Raw genomic sequence first — 21,047 nt, 5'->3', positions numbered from 1 at the left:
GTAATTTTAATTTAGCTTTAAATGTAGAAATTAAAGTGCTTCTCAATAGACAATTATATTAAATACGTCTGTAGTAATTATTTAAAGATTTTTCGGCCAGAACGTTATTAATCCAATCAATACAGACAATATAATTGATAAAAAAACTATGGCATAAGTAGACATTAAAACATATTTTTTACACTTTTTTAAATCTGGAAATCCGTTCGTAACATCCTAACAAGTACGGTTTTGTCTACTTGATGAAAATAGATAATTAAAAAGATTGTTTTTACAGTTGATAACGGAGATCAACGTGCAACTGGCACTGTTCCGAGACCTGCTCATCCACATCGGCCAGCCGCACGACTGCCCCGAGCTGCGGGAGCGCGTGCGCAGGCTGAGGCGCGCATGCGTCGAGGCGACCAAACAGACTAGCCAACTAGTCCTACCCAATTGTAAAAAGTAAGTGCTTGTAGTTTTTCTCACAGCAAATAAATTGCGGCAGCTGAGAAAAAAAGAATAACTTTGTTTACATTCGTAGCCTTACAGTTATACGTGTAACAATAATGTGCTCTCACAGTTATTAAAGTCGGAATTATGTAGGAAAAATTATAGCCCATTTAGAATATTGCAGTAAAGTTGACACAATGTTTACAATTGTGGTGGGTGCCGTATGGTTCTCGGCACCAATACAAAAAAGAATAGGACCACTCCATCTCTTTCCCATGGATGTCGTAAAAGGCGACTAAGGGAGGGCTTACAAACTTGGGATTCTTTTTAGGCGTTGGGTTAGTAACCTGTCACTTTTTGAATCTCAATTCTATCATTAAGCTAAATAGCTGAAGGTGGCCATTCAGTCTTTTCAAGACTGTGGGCTATGTCTACCCCGCAAGGGATATAGACGTGACCATATGTATGTATGTATTAATGTTTACAATTCACCAATTGTTTCATATAAAGCAATTTCGCACGGAATTCCTGTGACTGTGTAAACAATAAATATTTAAAGGACACTAGAAACACAATAGCAGCGATTCAAATGAAACAATTGGTGCTCTGGGTTCTAAATCGAAGTTTCGCCCTGGGGGCAGCGGATCAGTGTCTCGAGTTAGATTAATGCCCTCTCACGACCAGATAAATAGCCCCACACTTAAATAAAGCAAGTTTCTGTCCGGCGCTTTTCTTCTCCAAAAGATACAAAAATACAACCTTTGTTCTAATTTCATAAAATTCCTAAACGACAAAAGTTCTTCCTATAGTTTCGCTCTCGGGAATTATTTGAAAATCTTAAAAAAATACTATTCTTTTCTGTTTTTATATCTATGTGATATAAAAAGACAACATTTGAATCTTTGACAAAATGGATGACGAAGAAATAAAACCTAATAAGTAATAATTATTTTCGCCTTGAAACAGTATTTTTTAAATATAAAAAAACCATAAATGCGATAATTAACCCACTATCTGTGAAATGCTTCATTATAAAAGTTGCGATGCGCCTCATGAAACGAAATCACATTTCAGCGGTTTCGGTTTCGCGTTGATGAGCTATTGATAAACTTGCGACATTCTCATGCGTAGGCAATTCGTTTGTCTGTGTGTGTATCCCTTCAGTTTACTTATAATGATGTCGAAAGGAGGTCAGAGCAAAACTCCTCTGAAAATTCTAACCCATTCAAGGATTTCGCTATTCAAGTTTTCAAGGACGATATTGAAATTACTTTGTCCCCGTACGTTTTACAAAGTTACGCCATCGGTATGCTAAGATTTTTCTTGAAAATTTAAAACGGAAGTGTACATGCTTCATCCATTAATATAATCACGTCTATATCCCTTGCGGGGTAGACAGAGCCTGCAGTCTTCATAGACTGATAGGCCACATTTAGCTGTTAAGCTTATTGATAGGACATGATTATAATGCGTTTGTCCTTACTGACAGCACCTTGAATTACGATCAAACCCTTATTAACCGACTATTCCCTGTGTAAAAAACAGTAACTACAATATAATTTTTAAAGCTTGCTACACAGTGTGATCCAAAGAATCATAGAACTTCATGGGCTCAAGCCACTCAACACCACTCGTGAGACGAATTATCCTTGTCATGAAAAATTACTCAAACGGCGAGTTAAAGACTGTTTGACAAGTTGGCGTCATGTTTACTTACCTTGATTTATTCGAAATAGTCTATGAAGTAGGTACTTTGATATTTTACGCGGAAAACTCAAGTTTTTTGGAAGCAAAGTTCGCAATTGTCATTCAAATATTAACGACGGTTACCTTCGACTCAGTAGACAAATTGTGCAAAATTACGTTCCACTGTTTTATGCAAACTCGTACCCAATTATTTGCATTTCAAAAGCCAACCTGTCCTCGGAAGTGAAATCAGAAAGAGAACTAATTACGGGTCAGAAGTTTCACCTTTCTATGTCCTATAAAAGCAAGGGCTCAGAATTCAACCAACTAGAGTGCGCTCTACTAATGGAGGATTTTTCAACTTTGACTTTATTAATTTTGTTTCCAAAATCAAGCAAAAAGTGAACTTAAATATTAATTTAAATTAAATGTATAAACCCAATGCATTTTTTTACCTTGATGTATTTTTGTAACCGCTATTCAAATAAATGCCGAAATAATGATTATCGCACTCGTTACGAGTATCACTATATCCATTATACCTAATGTAGGTTGAAATATATTTAAGCCCTTATGGATTTACTCTAAGTTTTCGAACTAATAAATCTCCTACGTAAAGTTCGAGATCTATTTAGCCGAATTAATTGACGATTATCGCTTCATAGTCGCAACAACACAGCCGCAAGGGGCTTGTTGTTTAATTAATCAATTTTGCAGTAATTACGAACAAATAGATCGCTGCTTGTTGTTCATTGTGGCAAACTCTGGCGTTTATTGGCATAACGCTATTAAAGCTACACGTATCTCGTCAAAATTTAACTGTACATTTCTGTTTCTGTTTCTTAACATTGCATCCAATCAATACCTTGCAGGGTACAAGGTCCACATTTATACCTTGACTAACCTTTGCAAAGCTAATGTATTTTCTTTAGCAAAATCTTGGTTTGACATTCTCTACGCTGCATTATTTGAAGTTAAAAAGAAGATAAAGTCATTTATAATTTAAACAAAACATTAATTTATAATCTTCATTAACATACCCGTCATAGGCAGTAAAAATGTGCATGTAACAGGCTCGATGATAGCTAATTTATGCAACGTTGCCAACTGAAAGCAATTAACAGCAATCATACAAAGCTAACGCACAATGGGCATGATTAACGACTACAGCCCACCGCCCCGCCCTTACTAAAAGCCTGCCCACCACGCATTGTTTGACAGACCTTTTATCCAACTGTTAAAACAAAGACAACAAAAGTTTTTACACTTTTTATTGTCAGAAGTCGAAACATTTCGTAAATGTAGTAGTTGTTTAATTTGCGCAGGCATTCGAATAAACTTTATTCACTGCATAAAGTTTCGTTTACCTCAGCTCGCCTTGTAAAATCTCTACACAATTTCCACTCCCAAAATCAAAAAGAATACGCGCGTAGCTTACAGTGCATTTTTTTCTATTACATATATTTTTTTTTATTACGACTATTATAATTTGTATAAATAAATAAAATACCTCTGCCACAGTAATGAAGAGCCTGGGATCGGCTTTTTACATTTATCTACTTATCTGTCTGCTTAAATAAAAAAAAATCAAAAGGGCGTTCGCGGCTCTGTCTGCGTAAAACACAAAATTCCGTTAATTCCCAGTCCAGCAGAATCTGGGAATTCTCTCTTAGTGCACCCCCAGATAACATAAGGAACCTGCATGCTAAAAGGTAAATAAAAGCAAATAAAGATACCAGATAACTTTTTGTTATCTTTCCGTGTAGGTCCACAAGCGAGGGTTGCACGGAACAGCCCCAACTGGTGCTGCTTTACTTCATGGCCCAACTGCTGCTGCGGGAGCTCGCCAAGTGCCACCGTCTCGTACAACTAGTGCCAATGGATATGACCTCCTACTATGGTAAGACTATCCTCTTTGCTTTCATGGTGAGGGAAAACAATGTTGATAAACCTGCACATTCTGGTAACTAGATGTGTAACCGCATGTTTCTCAACAACAGTTGTGGAGGACCTAACGCCATAAGAGAATGGAGAATACTATGACTAGACCTTTTCAGATAACTAATAGTCAGACTAATAGTAGTAAAGTAATAACAACAACGTAACTTTGATTCCGACGTGTCTGAGATTTCACGTTAGTGTAGTGGTGAAAAAATAGTATGTGCCCTAAAATAGCTGCTTCTGTTTTTGCAGATTGTAAAAGTCATTCAAGGCTTATTCTTAATATCATCATTATTTGAACTTAGTCTTTCGGCCCCGTCTACCCCGTAAGAGAAAAAGAACTTTCACTATGTTAAAAAACTCTCTTTAAATTGAAAGTATTAACCTCAAGTATTCAAGAAACTTTTCTGTGCAAGTATTTGCTTTTATTTTTCAAGTTAATGTTGGGCATTGAACTGCTTAGCGAAAGGAACTTTGAATAATTTGTTAATTTTAAGGGCGCTTAACCTAAACAAGGTTACGAATAGAGTTTTATACAAACATGACAAGAAGATATTAATGAGTAGATCGCGTGACCTACGGTCTTGTTAATAGAAAAAACTATACAAGGTGTCTTAGTAAAATTTTAGAATAACTAGAGTAAATGGGACACAAAAAAATGGCAACATTCTTATCTATAAGGAAATCAGACAGACAATTTTTGCTTTTTCTACCATCTTCCTTCTAGTCGTTTATATAGACGATAGGCACGCCTACCTACATCAGAGTGAATAAAATCAGATTCAAATATAAGTGCTTCTGTTTGAACATCTAATAAATTATTCTGCGACTTTTCTAAGTTCCATTTGAGGATTTAAGGCCTCGATTAATTATTAATTTTGTTCTGCCTTCGTAATCTCACCCTAATTGTTTTCCTAATTTGTCACGCTCCGAGACGTTCGGGACGACAAGTGACAACATCAAGGGGTTGTAATGGGTAATACTTTTATTCATCACAGATATCTGTGATAAATATTGTCATCAACCTTGAATTTCATATATGTGGTACGGATTAGGTTTTGGTGCGTCATTCTCTTAGCGTAAGTTCGAATTGCATCCCCACCCCTCTTAAGATGAATCGGTGATTCACATCTGACCACAATCGTAGATTTTATATAAGGTGACACGTTACTCGTGTGCGATGAATATGCTGGTTTTATTTATATTGATTACATTCACCTTAATAACGTCAATTAGAAGTCAAACTAGAGTACGTGACTTAAAAAAGGTCATAGATACATGTCGAGATGGAAACTGGTTATAATTTAAGTCAATAAGTGATAGATTTTGTTTAGTATAAAAAAAAAGAATTTGATGTGATGGCCAATGATATAATGTTAATAGAAGACCACAATCATGATATTTTACCATGTAAAACATCAACGTGCCTCGGGGTAAAACCGACTCGTATAACCCCACAATATCAAACTCATGTATAATTCTATGTTTTCACTAATTAACCCATGTTTATTTAGGTACAATAATAACTTATATAAATCGGGTTCAATTACAACATGCTCCTGGCGTTTGTCGTGGTTTTAGCCACCCTGAGATATATGTAGGTCAGACTATGACCACAACTCAGAATTCTATAACCCTGTTAATAAGAGAGCAAGTATCAAAAACTTATATCAATTATTATTTGAAGACTTGCTACATGTAAAATACTTTATGTGAGTAAATTCACCTAGTACCTATATTATGTATGTATTATCATTTATTTTACTGTTATCACACCATCCGTTCATACAACTCAATTATGGCCCAGAAAGTTCAGCTGGTAAGAATGTCATATGGCATAGTCCACTTGTTACAAATTTTGTTTTATGTGCCATTTCATAGCGGGTTATTAAAATTGCACTAGACTAAAAGAAAGCGCTTATTCCCTTAGCTGCCTCTTATTCTAACGCCATCCATGAGAAAGGAAGTGAGTTAGTTTATCCTAAAACAACAATACATATTTGCATAGGACAATAATGCATTCAAATTGTTTCAATTCAAATTGTGTTGACGGCCTCTGTGGCGCAGCGGTAGTACGCTTGTCTGTGACACCGGGGGTCCCGGGTTCGAATCCCGGCCAGGGCATGATGAGAAAAGAACTTTTTCTGATTGGCCTGGGCCTTGGATGTTTATCTATATAAGTATTTATAAGTATTTATTATAAAATATAGTATCGTTGAGTTAGTATCTCGTAACACAAGTTTCGAACTTACTTCGAGGCTAACTCAATCTGTGTAATTTGTCCCGTATATATTTATTTATTATTTATTTATAAATTCTTTCAGTTAATTATACCACTCTCTATGTAACCTGGTTTGGATGGACCCGCCCAACCGCCGTTAGCGTGGCGTGCACTTTCTGCTGTAAAGTGGTTTCAACATTAATCACTAGCCACTAATAAATGTGTAAAGTAATTATACTTGTTAATAGCCATGGAACTATAAACGAGAACTTCTAAAGTTTTGAAATACTTGAGGATTGATCTGCAGTAATCTATTTTGTTTGATAAATATATTCTTTTATTTTATTGTTCTCAGTCATCAAAGGTCTGTAGATACATACCTACCTTTCCAGTCTAACAAACATGTAATGGTTTGTAATGTAATCTCAATTCTATCATTAAGTCAACTAAATGTCGCTAAAAAAAGTGGAAGGTCAGCCTTTTAGTGATTGTTTGCTCTATCTAACACTCTGTTTATCTAAGGATAAAAGCACAAATGTGTTTTAATAATAGGGCTTGTTTAATAATTGTAGAAATAAATACACCTCTGCGTAAAATAAAAATCAGAATAATGCAGAATATTATTTGCTCTTTCATCCCTAAAATCATCCGATAAATTCACACTCAAGTATGTCTGTATATTTTCAGATTATTTTAGGACGTTTTTGTACCCATAGAGTGACAAAAACCCTTAAATAAGAATGCTGAGCATACTAGGGAATTTTATATTAATACATTAGAAACTACCTGCCCCTGGTAACATTACCATATACATTTATAGATCAGAATTAAATCTATGGGATAAACAATTTCCTTAAAATTTTCATATTTTCAACAGTAAACTATGGAATGGTTTCTTATACAGCCAATTCGTTACAGAAAACCGCGCCGGCCCTTCCAACTTTGGTAACGTGATCAGTCAGATCCTGTTATGTAAGCAGATCACCCCTGACTTCAACCAGGAGGAACTCTGCAGCATCGCCAAGGACACGCAGGAAATCACCAGAATAGTCAACGATATCCAGGAATACTTGCCGCAACATGAAAATCTCAATCATTTAGGTAATTCAGAACACATTTACGACTGTATCTACCGGACGAAGTTTCGGCTGTGATACAAACTTTTAACTAACCTTCCACCAATGACGTAAATAACACAAGTACACTGGACCAAATACTGTAGGCACCTATTTGAAGTTAAAAAAAACTTAAAATGACAATTGACGCAATGACCGTAGAGTTGTAATTTTTTTATGATATGTGAAAAAACAGTTTACATTGACCATTTTCTTAATAGTTTTGTGATATTAATTAATGAAGTACCGTATGTGTAAATACCTGAATTCGCTATGAAACAGAAAGCGGAATAATATTCCGTGAATAGTTCTATAGACCCCTCGCCATTATCAGCGAAACTTATTGCTGAAATGTCCAAAATCAAAAGGGTATCAATTTTTAAATCGCCTAAATGAAGGCCCGTGTGTATTACCTTCCACGAAAGTGAGACTCAGTAATTACTAATATTGTTACGAGTCACCCGTATCGTAGCAATCGTAGCTCGCTACGCCGTAACAGAATTTTCAAGAATAAATTCATATACTTTGTCAACTGGTAACTATTACGTACGCGATTAAGTTGAAAATGTCATTCCCTTGCATTTTTATCTCGTTATCATTGTAATTTTGTTTGCTCGAATATCGAGGTGAATATTTTTTACTTCTGAATTTTAATCCAATGTCTATTGAGTTCATAGAATTAAGATACATTTTATCGCAGATATTTTCCTAACAAAAAACGTGCTTGAGATAAGGTTCCATTTACATAAAAGGATTATGAGCTTAGAACCACGTCTCGACTGACATTTTTAGGACACAATGAGGGAATGCAGGAAAAATGTTTTTTATCTTTAGCCTGCGAGACTACGATAACAAGAATAATTCAACTTTTTTTTCATCACGTCCATACTCTGTTTTACCCTTCTCTTGGTCCTACATATTACTTAGTATTTTAACACAAGTTAGGATTTACTTTGAACCTAGCTTCTGTAAACTTTGTCTCGTGTATATTATTTCAAATGTTTTTTCCAATATCCATTCCCGAAGGAATTTCGGAAAATCTAGACCCACTAGTTTGGGTTGTAACAGTCAATCAGTCAGCAATGTCTGTTATTTAATCTTAATATGGATTGTACTAGTTGTAACGAACTTCTCATTAATAATTTTTTGATTTATAGAATATCACTATATTTTTTTTAATAGTTTAAATTGAACAATGGATGAATCATATATTCAAGCACTTTCAATCACAAGCAAGGGAATTGCTTGTATCACATGATCGCTTCATTTAGCTCGATAAAATCATATCTCCGATGTTACAGAAACGAACGTCGCATTGAAAGGAGACGACGTGAACGGCCTCTGGCGGAACAAGCGACGAGGTTCGCTGTACAAAGGCATGGGCGTGCTGTGTTGCGTGTCGCGGCCCAACTACCTCTGAGGGTGACGGGTCTCGCCCTCGAGGCGACACTGAACGCCACCGAACAAATAACATAGAAGGACATTCGATGCGATTAACTCAGTGTTCAGTGGATAAGCGAAGTTAGAGTATGCGTATCGATACCAGCCCACGCCACGTATTCTATTAAGATACATACTTATGTTTCTAATATAGTATTAAAGTTTGTATTTTGAACTGAAACTACCTACAATCTGACTATTAGTTTTAAATATTGGTTACAGAATTTTATTTAACCCAAGTCTTGATCTTACTTTAAATTTTCAAATTCCACATTGTTCGTTATGCACAGATGCGTGGCGTCGGTTGTTATTTGTTACTACTAATACTCATATTTGTACAGTTAGGCAATGAACGGGTCCATTAAAATGTTTAATTAATACTTTTTGGCGCGCGATTTTAGCTTTATCGCAAATGATGGAGCCTTTTAAAATAAGGAGATTACAGAAATAACACTACCTATCTTCCTAGTATTTCATACTAATCGAGGAATCGAAATATATACAATGTGATGATTCTATACTCTCCTTATTTTGTAATTTAGATCAATTATAAGTAGATAAAAGTAATAATATGTATGATAATCACGAGCAAGTACTTACAAGAGTAAAAAAAATATAGTTGAATTTCATTATTGTGAATTGCCTGGAATGGGATCAATTGCATTAAGTAGTGATGTAAATTATCTTAATAATGAATTTAATATCATTTCTTTGCACAGTCGTGACACCTAAGTAGACTGCAAAAGTTCCGATTTCGGTACACTTTTTGAAGTAGGTAACTAATTAGTTATTACCTTATCAATTTTAAAATATTTTAATTATGAATAGCGTTGCCGAACTATGGATAGTTGACCTCGGAAAACATCTACAACATCGATAGGCCTATCGATAGTACTGATAGTATTGTTGGCTGTCAATAGTATTTATGGTAACTGAGCTATCGATAATGCCGACACTATCGAAAATCTTATCGATACTATTTCTTTTACTCAACTATCGATCAGCAATACAAGTTATGAATGCCATACAATCACTGAATTGTAATAATACACAAATTATCTAATACAATCACTTAGTTCAAAATTATACTCACAAATCTCAAATCGATATCACAATAAAAATGTAACTAAATAAATTGTACTAAGTAAAATATTATATTTTAGATACCTACACTACTTACATTCGATTTTAATAACACGTTTATCCAGAATCTGCACACACGTAATATTTAAATTATATTGTCGTTGTTTTTTAAAAATTTTACCTTTTCCTGCTAGTCCTTTTGTAACTCGTCTTCCAATAGTTATTTTAAAATTTGTTCTAAATAATGATTGTCTAAAAATGTTCTGTACGCTATATTAATATTTACTCTGTTTTAATTAGCATTTGCAAATGACTCATTTATGCTTTCATAAAAGTATTTTATGTACTTTCTTCATCTTAGCATCAATAAGTATGACATATATTAATGTAAAGGCCTAGTCAAAATCATTAGAAAAACTTTGTTCTAGTCAATTATCATAATGCCCTAAAATCATTAAATATACATCAAATGTAAAAGACATATTATAGACATTTGTTAATTTTAATATAATAATGAGATACCTAAAATTATACAAAGTATAAGTTAATTACTATGCGATTAGATCGATACTCATAAATAAGGCAGAGGTAAAAATACATTTAATATAAAATAAAATCTTTACAATAAAAATAAAAGTATGCGTGCGAGTGTATATCTGTTAGCTGTATATTTTTTAAACTGAATAGATAACATTTTTAGTTTTGAACATCCTGACAAAAACATACATAATATTTATAATACAACTTAAAATCCCTAGGGAAGATATATAGCGTTTGAAGTAGATGATGTGCTTGTATAATTTGTTTCTCAACCTATTTAACTTACTTGAGTGACGGATACCTAGCTGCCTCAATCAAAGTTATAAATTAAGTTACAAATTTCACAAACTCGAGAACCTTCGCACATAAGTATCGCCTTTTAATCGAAAATTTTGTGAATTTGTTGATTAGTTTCCGAGAAGACCAAAGAATATTTTCTCTTGTTTATCAAAATGTTGAATGTCAACTAACCTACAGTAGGCGATAAGGTTTATGGGTACTTTACTTATGCAAGCCACTACCAGTCAACCACTGGCTTTCACCTTTGCTTAGGTACACGTAATTACAATTGTTTTTGAAGTTTCGAAGTTTATAAAGTTCAAAATATTTGACACTTTTCGTATCACTTAGGAGACAATATGAAGGCAATAATAACAAATGATCACCGCTACAATGCCGGTGCCACAAATTTTAACGTTTTCATGTCTCTCGGGTAAACAAAGCATTTAACTCCAAAACACGTACTTAATAATTTCATAAATAAAAATTATGTGATATGTTAGGTAATTTTGTTTTTATTAAAAGATAATGACTCAAACCAGAAGACTGAAAAATTGGTTATATCTAACATCTTTAAGTCTTGTACCACGAGTCATGGAGTGGTCATTTCTCATCTTCATTATCGACTATGTATAAGTTCGTTTAGTAGTAAATGAATAAGCCACTTGCTTGTAAGACAAAAACAAGTATTAATTGTATACTAAAATTCTCTTAAAATTTTGAATACATGTATTCAAATTCGGCAGATTGTAGTAGCAATGTAGGAAAGTTTTCCCACTAGTTATTATGACTTAACTGTGTTTGTTTTAGCGTGCGTTAGCAATGGAGTTTGCCTTTACAATTATGCCGATTATAAAGATCTAAGGTTCTATACTTATTTCATTAACATGTTTCACAGAATAAAAAAAAATCATCCTACCCCATAGCATCATATGCACTTACGCACGACGTCGATTTATCGCGCGAAAAACTATCGCTGTCACATTTCACGTCATAATAAAAAGCGAAACAGCGATAATATTTCGCGCGGTATAGCGGCATCACGTGCGCCATTCTACGGGGGCTGAAGCACTAATCAGATTTGTATTGAAAATAAGAATAAAGCCATTTATTTACAGGACTGTGTTTAAAAATGTTAACTGCATGTCAATACTATTTGGTGTGTTATCTCAAAGTAACTACTACATTAATGCACTTACTAAAGTGATGACTGTGATATACTCGTAATATTAAATATAGAAGAGAATAATTACCTTAATAAATCGTAATTACAAAAATGACAATATTTTTATTTATTTCCGTACTAAAAATATTTATGTTTATAGGTACTGAGTACTCATATAAAATTGAAGGTTGATAAAAATGAAAAAGCAACTTATTTATTGTTGTACTGTTTTGTAACGTTTTATTGCCAATTTATCAATTTATGACTTGTTTTTTTTTTCAATTAGTCATTGAATATACAATACATTAATGATTCGCTTCATACTCGTGGAACCTACTGGTGGAATTAAACGATTGAACAAGTTTATTCTCTGACGACGCAGGTTTTATTTTGGACGTTTTTCAGAAAAGGTGCATTGGAATTTGTTTGCTACGAAGAGCGATTGAATTGAAACACTAGTACATCTAGTGGTCTCGCTCGTATATGTCGCCGCGGTGTCTGATGTAGGGGATAGCCGTGCGTCCGCCGGAGCCGCCGCCGCCGCCGCCGTAGCTGTAACGTTGACGCTTTGGCCTAGTGTCCTCCATTGAATCTCTCATGCCTGGAGAATTATAATTATACATTAAATATAAAAGACAAGTACATAGTTTAAGATCAGTATACAATCATGCACTATGGAATAATTAAGAACGAACTGCATATTACGATTCATTAATTCTTTTACGAACTACTTAACTCTAGAATTCCCTGCTCCGCTTCTCCGTTCCCCAATACAAAAGACTTATGGATTGATTTTCAAGGCAAGAGTGAATACTGAATAGACATCATTTCAGTTTTCGTGAACCACCATCGTCTTGCTTAGTAAGCAAGACGATCGGTCGGGCTAATTAAGATCGAACGCATTCAAAATCGCAATTTAAAAAATCACCAACCTTCATATGAGTCACGCCTACGTCTTCGTGCAAAAATGGCTTTTGTAGGATATCCTTTGGCAGATTGTACTCTGCTCTGTGGCATTGACGATTTGGACATCAACCGCGAGATTCTGAAAAACAACTTAAAAATTATATCACACTAAAAATCTATAATACAAACTAACTAAAAGCATAGTGAAAGGTGTTTGCTTTTTTAAAATCCAAATTTCGTAGAAGACAGATTATTTTTATTTTGTCTTTAGATAATGTAGTACTTATCTAGTTCTAGATACGTATTTTATTTGTGATGAAAAAAATATAGGTATAGAAAATAGTAACAGTTCGCAGTAGGTAACTAGGTACTTCACTACTCATAACACTATAAAACCAATATTAATTTCAAGAAAGTAATAAAAAGACTTACAATGCCGACAACTTTTTCTGATTCAAACTCGATTCCAAAGCTTCTGGATTGAGAATAACATATATTCTGGAATAATCATCGAGATCTTTTTCACCTTCCTCGCGATTTTTCATAGTTACAGCTTCTTTTTCTAATGCGTTATATTGCGAATTATCAATTTTCGTTAATAAATACTGAACGAATCGATCTACTTGATTCGAATTCTTCTTTTTATTATTATCAATATCGTATTTATTGTTGACAAGGTATTTATTTTGTCTTTTGTTATTTAATTTATTAAGATGTGAATACAATTGTGTAATTTGATTGGTTTCCTTTAATTTTATATTTTTATCATCAACTGATTTTTGTAAAAAATTAAGAAGTTTTCCACCCCGTAATGTTTTATCATATTTTTGATGATGATCATCATTATCATCACTGCTACCAAAACTTTCCGATGAAGTTTCACTTCCTCTACCTTGGTTAGCAGATAATATTTCCATTAAGTCGTCGAGATTTATACGAGGTGAACCATAGATTTCATTTATTGGAACTAGGGCAACTGAAAATAAAAACAGTTATGAAACCAAGGTAGATATTAACGTAACGTTTATGTGGACTTACAATAATCATATGCCAAAGCAGAAAAATACTTCAAGTAGTTATGTACGTAACAAAGTCGCTTTAACACAAATAAATACCGGGTTTATTTCATACTTTAAAATTGAAAAAAATTCTGCGCGTATATAACATTACAAATAGTAAAAACTTTCAATTTGATGCAATTTCCGCAGTTTTATCGACAGTTTCTTCTGCGCTGTTCACAGTTTGAAGAGAAAATATTTTGATTATGGTTTTATTTTAATACTCATTAAATATTTTCTTACGCGAGTGACGTGGCAAGCAAAAGCAATGAGAGCCTCATAGTCATGACAAAACATGATATCCTCAAATGAGGTGATCTTATTGACAGCATAGTTAATATGCTCATTACACATTAACTTATTATTTTTAACTATTTCATCAATAAGATCACAGAAAAATATATAAAAAAAGAAACTTTACAACATAAAAATAACTTTATACCGCAAATTACATTTAATAAATTTGTAAACAAAAAGAAGAGGCAAATTATGTAATGTAATTGATGTAATGCAGCTCAAGAAGAGAAAAAAAAAGCAGAAAGTTTACTATTCGTCATTTAGGTATTTAGTTACCAGCAAATAAAACCAATGGGCTCAACATTCCGAACCACTGAGCCAAAACTGTTTTAAAAATCTACATTTCGCCTCTTATCGACAGCTGTAACTGTAAACACGTTTATTTTTATATGGTAATTTCAGTTTTTAATTTTCTCTTATCAGATTTCATACAATTGCACTCTTGTATGTGCAAGAAACCGAAATAAATCTTTTTGAGTACCTAATTAATAATGATTACAATTTTTTAGGTTTGTATAATGTACATGCGCAAGAATCTTAACTTCCTGATATATAAAGCTCCATGACAATAATTTGTTAAATTTTACCGGTTAATACATATGTATATATTATTTGAAGGTTCGCTGGTCGAATTCAAATGAATAAGGTACCCGAATAAAATACGTGAACAGTGCATAAGGCACAGGTTCAAATGCTACCTTGGCCATGTACCAATGACTCTTTTCTGATATATAAATAAAAATAAATATCTAAAACAAATAAAAAGCTTAAAAAATGCCCCTCGAACAACCTGTTTTAGATGTATATTATGATAAGAAGCATGGATAAACCAACTGTATTTTTTTCAGTACCTAATTTATTAAAAGACGGCGGCAGCATTTTTCGCTGTATCAAAGCGGATACATTGTGAGAGTAGTTGTTCAATTTAATTTACTTTTTATCTTTCAATTTATTTTTCTTTCTTATCATCAATTTGTATCAATAAAGTTATATGAATAAAATGTATTTCTTTCAGTTTAGTAATTGTTCATTGTTATCAACACCAAACTTGACGGCAAAGATGCATGTCTCTTTTCAATGTGTATTCACTTTATTGGCGACAATTTTCACGTCAATCAAGCCAAATCTCTTATGGAGCAACTTTTGTCATGTACGAATAACTGAGACAAGGTTTGAGCCCAACAATATCTAATGTTTTGGGAGAATAAATATTTATTGATATTTCTATTGTTAAAATTGCTATCTATTTTAATCATCTATTTGTTTTATCTATTTAATTATTTCTAGCTTTAGTAATGGAAGATTTGCTGGTTGAAAACAACTATTAGTTTAAGTATTTAATTTGCTTATATTTCTTATTCCTAGCGTTCATGAACGTAAATATCTCCTCTATTGCGTATGTAGGGAATAGCCGTGCGACTGCCGCCGCCGCCGCCGCCGCCGCCGCCGCCGCCGCCGCCGCCGCCATTGCGGTAGTTATGCCGGGAACGTTTCGGTCTCATATCTTCCATTGAATCCCTTCCATACCCTAAAACGTATTGCAATTGTATAGCAAATATGGAACGACGTCCATAACATATATTTTGTTTTCCTGTTTATCACTTAGTACAATTTTATATTTATTTGCTGAATAATTATTTTATTTATTTAAATTTAATGGTTTTCGATCGGGTCTTTACGGGAATAAGGAAATTAAAATTAGACAACTTCGGCTGGGCAAGGCCTTCAGTACATTTCTTCAGCTTGACCTATAAGAATACCCAATATCTTCCATCGCAAAACAGTTTCATGAATTGAACGTGGTGTCGAATTAATGTCTTTTTCGCCGGGTTGCCAAAATTTTGTACAATACCAATATCTAAGTTCTCGGTCCTCTACAAATCAACGAGTTGTAACATTGAAGGTTTTGAACAAATATTATATGTATTTCCAGTACCTTTATCGTCAAAATAGTCCCTCCTAAATCTGCTCTGCGATAATCTGCTCCCGTATTGTAAATCATCTATATTTTGTGAATTCGACGCCTTTGATGTCATTAGTCGAGAAAATCTGAAAGTTTATGCCGACTAATCAAATCAGATCATATTTATTTTCACAAATAATAACTGTTGTATTAAAAAAATACTCACAGATCAGCAAGCTTTTTCTTGTTATGACTAGATTTCATTATATCAGGATTCAAAATTACATAAATTTTTGAATATTCACTTAGACTTTTACTATCATGTCCGCCTTCATAAGGTTCTAATAATGTATTTGGTCTAACCTCTCTATTTTTACGTTTCTCTTCGTTCATTTTAGATAATAAAATAAATGGACGTATTTTTTTCTTATCAACATAAGTATAACCACTATCATCGCCTTTGTTCTGAACCAGGAGTCGATTATGCTCTTTATCATTTTCATTTGAATCAAATTCATAAAATATCGACTGTCTACTCTTTTTTTCATCATTTTGGTTATCCAAGTTAAGAGAATGTTGAAGTAAATTAATCAATTTACTTCTCAAAGCGTATCTTTCTGAAGAACTACTTTCAGAGCTAGACTGGGTTTTTTGTTGAGCTTGTATAATGTGTAATATAGCATCTATATCGTTTTCTCGAACAAAATCACCATGGATTTCAATTATTAAAATAAAAACTGCTAAAATTTGGTAACAATTATTGGTTTTCAATTGCATAGGTAACTTTGCTTATACCTAAGTACTAAACTAAGGTACTTTTAAATTTACAAATTAAGCAGATATAATAACAAAACATGACACATACACTCACAATATTTATTACCTACTCATTAACTTCATAAGTATATTATTTATAGTTATATTGTTTCATATCTCACAAAAAAACAAATTAAGTTTACAGTAAGTAAGGTCAACATGTAATCTGTGCATGTAATGTATTAGGACTTACCTAGGAATAAAAGTACAAATTTTATCATTTTTGAAACTGCCGAACAACATATGCTCTCCAAAAATACATTTGAACTTATAGTTGTTATTCTATTATAATCTTATTTCTGGATGATTATTCCAATTTTAATTTTCTCTTATCAATTTCAGAACAAATTTTAATTATGCTCTTATTTAACGTAGTGGAAAGAAAATCAAATAAAGTGGTATTTAAATATTCATAAATGTAACGCTGCAAAATCAATTCACTTACCTATACTGTTTTCGAAAATACTTTTTATAAGTAAATAAATAAATTAAGTATAATTTAATATAACGAGTGTGATCTATGTGCATATTGCACATTACGCCTATGTTTTTGCTACTTCTGAACTATATTTAAAGATATTTATATCTTACAATTTGTAAAACAGTCTGCAATGCAGAAATTCGTGGAAACAAAGAGAGCCACAGTGTTCCCTCTTGGGGATTGAGGAACTAAAACAGAAATAATAGCGAACTTTTACGTTAGTAAATTGCGGCTTGCTGATTTTATGGGACAACTGATTAAGATTGACGATTATTGAGTCCTTTCTTCAGGTAATCCAAATTCTAGGGTAATAAAAGGAACGACAAATAAAAATATATATTTATGTAATTTTTTTTAGGATAAGATTGATAAGTACATATTAATATATAGGCATTATTTACAACATCTCTTGCTTTTAGGGTATTTGTTTTGGCATATCTTCATTTTGATTTATCGCAATTATTATCTTTTGAAAAATTATATCTACTTAGAAGACATATTTAGTACATAGCAAAAGGTGATCGTACTCGTATTATACTTACTTATGCAAATCGTAGAAGCAAGCCACTTTGCGTGTATATTTAATGGGTTACAGAATTCCAGCTAACGACCCTCAGGCACGGAAAATTTTGACGCAATTAATTTATACGCAACATATCTACATTTTAACAAAACTTTGAAATAATATATCATTCCACTTCATTAAATATTTTCGGTTGTTCTTTTAATATTCAAAACACAAAAGAGGATACAAAATAATTACGTAAGTACTTCTCACAACAATCTTCCAAAGGAAAAAACATTGAGAAATGAAGGAATTTGTACCATTCAATATTTTTTACTTATCTGTACAATTTACACAAATTTCTTGACCAATTTACATTAACTTAGTTTTGGTTAGGAACCTGTCACTTATACCTTATACAGGTTAAATATCGTGGATCACAATTGCAACGCACCATACTGATAAGAGGCAAGGTTTGCTAAGAAATAAATGTCATTTGTATTAATGATATACCCTTTTTCATAAATACATACATATGGTACATTCGGTATAGTCACGTCTTTATCAGAGTAGATAGAGCTAACGCGAAGACTGAAAGGTCACATTTAGCTGTAGGGCTTAATGATAGGATTGGGATTTAAATAGAGACAGGTTGCCAGCCCATCGCCTAATAGAAAAATCCCGAATTTGTTAGCCTATCCCTTAATTGACTTTTCCAATATGCACGGAAAGCGAAGCAACTAGCATGCGCTATGTTTTTATATGTAGCTGGCGCTACTAGGCCAGCATAGAAGCTTTTTACACACTAAAATTATTAAAAGTATATAAAAAATTAAACCGGATGTAAAAAAGTGTAACAGAGCAGCTTTAACTTGAAGTAGATTTTGTTTTAATTTACAAGAAAAATATTAAATTTGATTATTATATATAGTAGGTATATTACTTTAGTTGTCATTAAACCTATTAGTTTATCTTGCAACAAAATAAATGGTAAAAACGAAACATTTCATTTTATAGGTTAAAGGAATATTTTTTGTATAGGTATTATTTTTTATCTCAGCTGTAAAAGTAAATATGTAAAAGCACGTTTCAAAATAAGTAATGCTTTGTAGGTATATTTCAGATATTTCCCAACCTTATTTCTCTTCCCTTCATACCTTTTTTGTATCTCAAATTATATCATACCTTAACATTTTTTATAAATGTTTCATACATTAAAACTAGCTGTTACATGATTGTAAGAAATCAAATGACTGGACTACAGAGAATATTAAAATAAGTTTACAAATCATTTAATTTTATGAAGAAATAGCACCCAGAAATAACTGACAACTTTTTCATTACTTCAAAAAATGGTATTAGAAAAATATCAAAGCCATTGGAGTTTTGTCCAATTCTTCTGAATAAGTAACCATGGCATAAATTGATAATCCAGAATCAAGTGAGGGCGCAAGTTTCCAAGAACCCACATTAGGTATTCATGGTTCCAGGTCAGAGCCTTACGTGATTCACCGGGTATATGTACTTTGATTTTTACCCGAATGCAAAAAAAGGATAATGTTGTCACTTTTATGTTTTACTGCTTTTAAGCTAATTCATACATAAGGACGGGAAAGTGTTGTCTTCTCTGTCACCTCGTCAAACCTTATCTACCTGAAAAATCTCCATGAAATATTAGTTTATTAAAATACTTAGTAATGTACAACAAAGAAAAGTAAGAACTTAGACTAAAGATAATCTTTGTACCAGAATACTTGTACTTACTTCTAAAGATATTTCTTCCAATAAGGCCGCATTAGGTAGGTATATTATTATATAAGTTTAGTACCTATAATTGCTTTAGTTAGAGCGCCTGTGCGAATCGGTAAGGTGTCCGGTTAAAATGCGTAATAAGCATAAAAGGCACAGGTTCAAATCCCACCTTGATCATCTACCAATTACTATTTTCGAAGTTATGTACATTAGTTTTAAAAAAACCGATGCTTTTACGGTTAGGGAAAACATTGTGAGGAAACCTGCTCAATGCACATTCAGGCAACTGGATGTGTAACCATGATCGATCCAATACGGGAGATTCCCCTGCAAAAGGTTGCGGAGGTCAGAAAAAGTCGCTTCGAGTAAAAGCCTGACTCATTCAAACCAGGATCCATGGTCAAAAGCATACCCCGGGAATACTGCGCGCGCCCTTGCCCCCACGAACTAAGTGTCTGGAGTTGACATCAAAAGCTTAAAAACACCAAATTATAAGTAGTGTTTATATTTAAAAATTAAATATGTAACTCTCCTACTGGTATGTAATATGGTATTTAATATCAGTTTTAGCAAATGGCGTCTGCACCGGAACAGAACGCCGGAAATGAACACTAGCAGCGGCTAATTTGAGCGCTATGCTGCAGGCCCGCTGCCGGCGCCCTCACTAACCCAGCACAGTTACACAACGCTAGCTTCAAACTTTTTACCGAAGCCTTTTACTATAAGTATGCGTATTTTTTTTTTAGTTTATACTAGTTTAAGAAATAGCTGGTTCGTGATAAAGACGCGTTCTGCATTTTCAATTAAGTGTACCAAGACAACCGCTTAGCTTTACATTCATAATTATAATCTCGTCTTTATCTATTATCGGGTAGACAGAGCCAATATTCTTGAAAAGATGGAAGACCACGTTAAGCTGTATATGGCTTAATGATGGAATTGAGATTCAAATAGTGACAAATAAATTATGCAGATTGTAAAAGTCAATCAAAGGATATACTTGGGATTATACTTTTTTAGGCGACATGCTAGCTAACTTATAATAATTAACAATGTCAAGCAATTGTGAAAAAAACTTAAGAGAATAGAATACGTAGGTACGGTCGCGTTCATAATTGCAGTCATAGTTCGCAAAACTTTATAGCTTGCACCGCTGCTATCACTCACACATTCACACAAATAACACAATAAACAACAAGCGGTGAAACGTTGGGTAACGCGCCATCAAGAAGAGGGTAGTGAAAAAAAAAAAGTCGTCCGCTAATCAACACAGCGACAGCCACACACCGGAGATCCATGGTGGAACAGTACGAAAATAATGGCTTCATACCGACCAGAATATTTGCGGAACAGTTCGACACATCAGTGGTTACTGTTCGTCGAGTTTGCACCGTGAGGGACTGCACCACAGACAGCCAGCAAGAAAG

The 21,047-nt window shown here is 33.4% G+C and overlaps 1 protein-coding gene across 1 annotated transcript in view; it reads left to right on the top strand.

Moving 5' to 3' along the window:
- The window catches only part of LOC106138153 (uncharacterized), a 62,403-nt gene extending 53,401 nt beyond the window's left edge, over positions 1 to 9,002 (top strand). The window contains exons 2-5 of the mRNA XM_060952106.1: positions 278 to 444; positions 3,885 to 4,018; positions 7,199 to 7,381; positions 8,697 to 9,002. Of these exons, the coding sequence (XP_060808089.1) occupies positions 278 to 444; positions 3,885 to 4,018; positions 7,199 to 7,381; positions 8,697 to 8,815 (603 nt within the window). The 3' untranslated portion in view covers positions 8,816 to 9,002. The remainder of the gene's footprint in view (positions 1 to 277; positions 445 to 3,884; positions 4,019 to 7,198; positions 7,382 to 8,696) is intronic.
- The last annotated feature ends 12,045 nt before the right edge of the window (positions 9,003 to 21,047 follow it).

This window comes from Amyelois transitella, chromosome 3 (assembly GCF_032362555.1).
Source record: "Amyelois transitella isolate CPQ chromosome 3, ilAmyTran1.1, whole genome shotgun sequence".
In the NCBI taxonomy this organism is placed as follows: Eukaryota; Metazoa; Arthropoda; class Insecta; order Lepidoptera; family Pyralidae; genus Amyelois; species Amyelois transitella.
Note: the sequence above shows the minus strand (reverse complement) of the source record. Positions and strands in the feature narration are given on the sequence as shown.